The sequence below is a fragment of the Priapulus caudatus genome, unplaced genomic scaffold, assembly GCF_000485595.1.
Source record: "Priapulus caudatus unplaced genomic scaffold, Priapulus_caudatus-5.0.1 Scaffold134, whole genome shotgun sequence".
Taxonomy (NCBI): domain Eukaryota; kingdom Metazoa; phylum Priapulida; class Priapulimorpha; order Priapulimorphida; family Priapulidae; genus Priapulus; species Priapulus caudatus.
In genome coordinates, this window is record NW_014577195.1 from 130,897 (window position 1) to 138,537 (window position 7,641).

The following is a 7,641-nucleotide window of genomic DNA, read 5'->3' on the forward strand; positions in this document are numbered from 1 at the left end:
CCGCTGAAAAAATCCTAGCTACGCCACTGTAGATGAGATGTATCTTTATGCTCGAGCCCAAAAATGTCGTGAAATTTCCAGCACCTAATTTTGTGGCAAAACAAATTTTGAATTTTTTGTGTAAAAATGGTATTTGGGATATTTATCAATTACCACAGAATGTGAAAGCAAAATTTCCACCAAAAGTTAAGTACAATATGCACCAAAATCTCGCGTCCGAATTTTTCTTAACGTTTGATATTTACCGAAATAAATGAAAGAAACTGCCTAAAATTTCTTCCAAGTCTTATGTTCGGATTGAAAATTTATGCAAATAACGAATTATAACTTGTAAAAGTAACTTATAACTTATATACTTATATTCATATAACTTATAACTTACCAATCCATGATGCGCTGTTTACCGCAACGTGTTACCATTTATACGAGTAAAATTAAATTATTCTGAGTTGTAATGACAGAGAAATATCCATTTATATGTTGGCTACTGTGGCAGAAATCGAAATGAAATCAGTTTTTCTACTTCTGACAATGATCCACCGCCTGTGTGTGAAATGGGTGAACGTATGTGAAACACCTACAGTTAGTTACTGTGACATATTCATGACTAACTGAAACCACAAAATTGTTAAAATATTCTGTGCATGTTGAGAAATTACGAGGTTATCATCGCAATTTCATGTAAAACATGCAAACGGCGCATACTGCATAATGTAACTATGCTACGTGTCTACAAACCCGGCCTATGTAACGAGGTATACATGCTATTTTTCGACAGTGGCAATTTCAACTCGATGGCAGTTGACGGCTGTAGGAGGGTTGAGGCAGATAGATTCATAATGAATACCATGAAGAGGCTGGTTGTATCATATCTCTAACTTCATCAGTAAATGTGTGTTTTTAAAGAGCTGCGGCTCACTGCACACGTGGGCAATCAAAATGCTCTGCAAGCTCACATGCATTTATGGAGAAATATGCATGTACAGAGGTGGCACCTAGTGTTAGTCATCGAATGAGACTGAAAATGAAAAATCATTGAACTTTTGCATAAAATCGATGAAGTTGGCGGGGATACTATGGTTTCATGTCTGTCCAGCCGCCGCCGCCGCCGCAGACACTTTCTCTTCTGCTCTATAACTCGACCCCTAATTGACTTGGCGTGACCAAACATGGTCTACTTACACATCTTGGGGAGAAGGTGCGCAGCGTACCAAAACCAGGTCACTACGACCTTTATTTGACCTTTACCTTGACCTTGATCATATTTCCCTTCCGCTCTATAACTCGGGCCCCTAATTGACCTAGCGCTACCAAACTTGGTATACTTACACATATTGGGGAGAAGGTATGTCGCGTACCAAAACCAGGTCACTGCGACCTTTATTTGACCTTGACATTAACCTTGATCATATTTCCCTTCCGCTCTGTAACTCGGCCCCTAATTGACCTAGGTCTACCAAACTTGGTATACTTACACATATTGGGGAGAAGGTATGTCGCGTACCAAAACCAGGTCACTGCGACCTTTACTTGATCTTGACATTGACTTTGATCATATTTCCCTTCCGCTCTATAACTTGACCCCTAATGGACCTAGCGCTACCAAAACCAGGTTACCAAGACCTTTATTTGACCTTTACCTTGACCTTGATTATATTTCCCTTCCGCTCTATAACTCGGGCCCCTAATTGACGCTAGCACGACGAAACTTGGTATACTTACACATCTTGGGGAGAAGGTGTGTCGCGTACGCGAAACCAGTCACTGCAGACTTTATTTGACCTTGACCTTGACTTCATCATATTTCCCTTCCGCTCTACTAACTCGGCCCTAATTGACATAGCGCGAGCAAACTTGTATACAGTTACACATCTTGGGGAGAAGGTGATGTCGGCGTACCAAAACCCTAAGGCAACCAATTTTACATACTTGCACATCTCAGCAGATGAGTTGTGTAAGCAACCTTTGTCTTTTTGACTTATTTAACTTTACCTACCTTCTACGTCCTTACAGAGATATTTCATTCATACTACAGGGTCTCCAATCATTCCTCATTCTGCGGAATCATTACGATTTCTAGGTTTAATTTCCGCATTCTGCAGTGGCAAGGTTATATTCCTCATTTCAGTTGCACTGTACAAAATTTGCACTGATTGTTCGCATTGTTCGCTTGGACACATTGTTTTTTTCAGCTGGTGCTTGAGCACTGGCCACGCGCTGGTGCAGTGTAGATGCAGCAAGTTTATTAATAGCCCTCACTGCCCAAGTCGGTTCCTGGAAATACACACTTATAGTGCTCTCTGCCATTACCTTAGCTTTGCACCCCCCCCCCCTACCATCGCTCAGTGTTATAATGTGTTTCTATGCATTTTGTATCTGGCATGTCTACGGTAAATGGAACAGCCTAGTCAGACAGGCCTGTCTGCAAGGTGTCGCGTAGTTTGTCTGCTAATTAGACAAGGGTTGTAGGGTTGAGATAGTGTCATCAGACATGAGAATATGGCCCACAGTATGCCTCAGATTGCAGGAAAATGGCTTCAATATTTCAAAATTTTCGGGGGAGCATGCCTCCAGACCCCCCTAGCACTGGCATGCCTACGGCACGCGGGCCTGCCTGCGGCAGCCAAGGTACATTTCGTCCCCCCCCCCCGTCCATCAATTTCTGAATACGCCACTAGTTACTGATCACCACGGGAACATTCCGCATTTGGAGTTCACAAGGTTGGAGACCCTGATACTAGATCACGGAGGATACATGTAGTTGGTGACAACTGCCCTTTCTAGTTTACTAGGCTTACATGCATTGTTTGCCAAGCCCACCATTATATTTCTGTGTGTTCTTCGCAGTGGAAGAGAGTGTGCCTCAGGGGTTGCAAGGTCAGTAGTTGGAAGCAGATCACAAATCGGATGAAGAAGTATGGATCTGTAAGTCTGGTGAGTGGATATTAGTGAGTGGGAACCTTTGTGGGAAATGAATCTGGTTATGTAGTGTGCCACTTGTTTTGCTACATGTCTGTCAACGTATCACAATTGGGTTGATGCTCCTACCTAATTAATCATTATTCACTAATCAGTTAATCAGTAAATCAAAGGTAAATCACAGCTGGGTAAAGAACATAATTTTTATGTACCTGCAATATTCTGAACAGTTTTTGTTTATATTCCCTTGTGCGCCAATAGTGCATAGGACCTCTGCAATTGTATTGCTTTGCTTTCCGCATCAATCTTTTTCTGGAAAAGCTACTTGCTGTGAGGAGGATAATGTTGTCAACCTCATGCCAGTTAGATAAACCCAGTTCTATGGAAGGTGTCGACTAACGTAAATAGGCGTAAAGTCAATTGATCAAGGGCATAAGAGCAGTGGATTTAACCTCGGGCCCTTTATCCCGAAGTCAAGTGTACTGTCCACTAGACCACCACTACCCCCATGGTCTAAACGTAATTTCGTATTTTTCACATGGCATCATGCACTATAGCCCATATAGAGTGCGAACCCTACTTCGTGTATTCGCAGGATCTTCGGGATGTGAGGCTATGTCCGGACTCTCAGAAGTTGTGGCAGAAGTTTGAGGAGCTGGTTAGAGCTGTGCCAACACTAAAGACATTAGATTTCGGACATGTAGGTGGTGTTTCAATGACTCAATGCTGCGTGTGGGAGGGAGACCATTTTCTCACTGCACGCACTCTTGGGCACGTGTGACAGTTGACCACCCTTCTAAAATGAAACTATAATTGAGTTACATATAGCTAACAGTAATTGCAATACGTTTTCTCATTTATGGCTATATTATGTAGTGCGTGGTACAAAGTAGCTTTGTAAATCTGAACAAAGAAATTCATGGAGCCTCATAATGTACAATGCAGCATTTTCACATTTACAGGTTTATATACATACCTATGCACAACTTTAAAAATAAGTATATAACATATGTATTCAAGTGCATCAACAAAATATGCCATCTAAAAACGCTTGGGCAGAGATATAGTCTAAACTGTAATTTCAACTTTACACTAACTGTCATGTCTATATGTGATGGTCGGTTTCTCCCACAGGTTCCCTCCTCTCTGCTGCAGTCTCTTGCTGAAATGACAGAGTTGCGTCAGCAGCTACAGCATCTTACCGCTGACAACATCATCACAAATACCATGGATGCAGAAAACCTGTACGTTCAGCCAGCAATCAGCAACACTCTTCTGTTAATGCATAACTCGCGCTGGTTGAAAACTTTTTTGATGGTCCGATCTCGAATCGGCAATTAGTTACATTATCATAATTCTTAGATTATGGTGACGACAAGTGCTTTTTGGTCATCAACAACTGAGTCTGAGTCTGACCCTCACTAACCATTTCAGGGATGAGTACACAAGCAGAATTCTTCTTTAGAAATATGTTATTCGTTGCACCTTGGCTGATATGGTCATGGACCCATAGATCATTTATAGTCATATACGTGAATAAGTTATTTTCAGTTTGTTTTAATTTTATTAATTTTATTCAATCTATATATTTTATGATATATTTTGGTGGTCCGGTTGAATTGATTAAAGGGGATCTTGCAGTGCAGTCAGTCATTAACTCCTATTGCCTGTTCAATTGTTAGATGCACTGTCTGTATGTACAGGAACAGCGTTGTTGACCTGGACCTCGGGAAGTTTGGACAGCTGTCATCCCTCCGAGTGCTCACACTACGAGGCATGATTGGAATAAAGCTGCCAGAGATAGTCTTTAGTGAAGGCCTGGCAGCTCTGGCTCAGCTCAAGCAATTGAGAGACTTGGTAGGTGCTGCCACCATTGGACAATAACTTATGTGCATCATTTGGTGAGAGGACATTATGCCGATGCCGTGATTGTGTTTGGTATCAATAGATTCAGCCCCAAATAGATTGATAATGTTCAAAATCTTTGCAGCAAGTTTTTCTGTAATAATCAAAGGAAAGAACATTTAACTTATAGTTGTGGTGTAACGTAATCTTGAATCCATAGTTACAATGAGGGATTTTATGTAATGAAATCTCAAATGCACGTTTGCTTATGGTAAAACTGTTAATGAACACAGTGTCAGCTGACCCTCAGATAGCAGAACCCGCACTATATATCTTACCCCATCCACCCACAGCATAAATAACCCCAAGCTAGGTGACCCTTACATAGTGGAACCTTCTCCAATTAGGGCTAACCCTATGCCATGTGACTTTTACATGGTTGACCCTTTTTCTGTGCAGGGTGACCCAGCCCCATAACATGCAACTCACATATCTGACCCTATCTCTGCACTTGACAAACCAATCTCAAAACATGAGACTGTCACATGACTGACTATCCACGTGCCGCGTGTACTTACCCCACTCCAGAAGATACCTAAACGGTGCCTGCTTCCAAACCTCTACATACTGGCACCTGCAATTGGACAATAACTTCATTCTGTTTAAGTGAAAGGCTAATAGTCACAGAAGGGTGTAATATTATGTATTTATCAGTTAGTAATATATAATGTATTACAGTCATTTCTTGTTTGCAATTAACGTATCTCAGCATTTCTATATATTTTCACATGCATGTTTTTTTACATGTTGTTAGCATTTGGAACAAATGTAGTTACATGTGGTTTATCTATCATTTGGGAAAAATGTCACAATTTAATTTTTCAATGTGAAATTGCAGCAATTAGTTGAATTTCTCACGTGGTTCGTTTCACCAACATGAAATATATTAATAGTGGCCTCAGGCTCGCAAGACATCGGATTTGCTATTGGATGGCTTATATCTAGTAGATAGGTGAAACATTGGCTGCAATAGTACAGAATCATTGCTGCATTCTGTGTGCTCTAACTACGACTGTACTAAATCCCTCGATGCTGCATTTCAGTCGCTGACTAACATGCGAGAGATTCCAGACAATGAGTTTGAATTTCTCGGAAGCATGACTGATCTAGTGTCGCTAGAGATTGGAGACTGCCGATGTTGGACATCTGAGGTGAGTGCAGTCTGCTAGCTTATAGAATATGATTTATCATTATTTTAGTAAATGTGAAAAAACCTTAACGTGGGTGGTTTTTAGCTCGCCTTGACATCGTCAAGATGAGCTATTGCCATTGCGCCGTGTTCGTTACGTCCATCAACATTTGCTACGGTCAACGATAACTCAAGAACCGTTTGACCCACATATTACATACAATTGCATACAATTGTTACTTTTATGGGAGAGATTTGAACGTCCTATTTTGGAGCACGCTAGTCGACCTACTTTCGAGCCACGTCCACTTTTTGGTAAAAATGGAAATCGCCATAAGTCAGGTCAGGTTTAACTAATTTTGCTCATTTCTGGTATGTGAATGAATAAGGACTGGCCCCAAAACATATCACACGGGTTTTGAGATTTTTTTTTAAATTGTGCAAATTAGGTAGATTTTGGCAATTTTACTATGCACTTCAGTGTCTGCCTACGGTCAACGATAACTCAAGAACCGTTTGACCCAGTATGTTCAAATTGCATACTGTTGTTACTTCTATGGGAGAGATTTGAACGTCCTATTTTGGAGCACGCCAGTCGACCTACTTTCGAGCCACGCCTACTTTTTGGCAAAAATGAAAATGGCCATCTAGATTCATTCGATTTTGTTAAATTTTGGTATCTGAATGTGTAAGGCTAGCCCCAAAACAGTTGTTACTCCTATGGGGGTGATGACAACGTCCTATTTACGTGTTTATTTCGTCTAACTGAACTGGTTAACGACTCTACAATCATACCTATATACGTGTAATATTGTGTTTTAGATTCTTCGTTACAGTAATTTGACTGGAATATTTTATTGTTTTTGTTTGCGCGATATTCGAAAACCAAAATGGCGATCATTTAGGCATAGCGCCATCTCTCGTCATGATTTCAGACTTTCAGATCTGAAACATTTATTTTTGCATCAAAACTATGCATATATCATTATCAAGAGTATATATTGGGAGATATGCTATATAATGGGTGCTCTCCCATATATACTCTTGCTTTATATATCCCCCCTCCCTCTTCTATCACACCCAAGGTGAGCTACAGTGTCATCAACACTTTCATTTATGGTTTTGTTTGCTGCCTATTTATTATATCTCTTGCTTTCTCCTTTCATCCCTCCCTTCCTTTCTTCATCCCTACCTTCCTCTGGCTGTTGGCGATTGGCCATCTACTCATCAGTCTGCCTTGCTTGTCCCCCATAAAACAAGAAGCCTGAAACTTGTTAAGATGTTCTTCCTATATTTTGGTTGAAGCCATCTTCCCTATCAATTCGCTCCTCCCTTCTTATCCTATTACATTTTAACATCTCCATGGTACTATAATTACCTAAATTATTCTATACATCCATGTTAGTGAGCCCATAACTCACCTACACATACATGTAATATCTCTTAACTTTTACTTTGTGACATCTGCCTTTTATATTATTACCTCTGCCAAGGGGTTGGCAGGAGGTTATGTTTTCACCGGCGTGTGTTTGTTGGTTTGTGGGTTTGTGCGTTGGTTTGTTTGTGTACAGCCTAACTGAAAAAGTTATTGACGGATTGTCATAACATTTTCAGGATAGGTCAGAAATGGGCTAACTTAGAATTGATTAGATTTTGGTGGTGATCCGGATCCAATTAAATTAATTAAT

At 40.6% G+C, this 7,641-nt stretch overlaps 1 protein-coding gene across 3 annotated transcripts in view; it reads left to right on the forward strand.

The window, feature by feature from the left end:
* LOC106805950 overlaps nt 1–7,641 on the forward strand; it is a 51,085-nt gene that overhangs the window by 37,898 nt on the left and 5,546 nt on the right. For 2 of the 3 annotated variants that reach the window (XM_014807745.1, XM_014807744.1), the window contains exons 11-15: nt 2,848–2,934; nt 3,515–3,619; nt 4,054–4,163; nt 4,623–4,776; nt 5,868–5,975. In XM_014807745.1, the coding sequence (XP_014663231.1) occupies nt 2,848–2,934; nt 3,515–3,619; nt 4,054–4,163; nt 4,623–4,776; nt 5,868–5,975 (564 nt within the window). The remainder of the gene's footprint in view (nt 1–2,847; nt 2,935–3,514; nt 3,620–4,053; nt 4,164–4,622; nt 4,777–5,867; nt 5,976–7,641) is intronic. The other variant, XM_014807746.1, reaches the window with a different exon arrangement.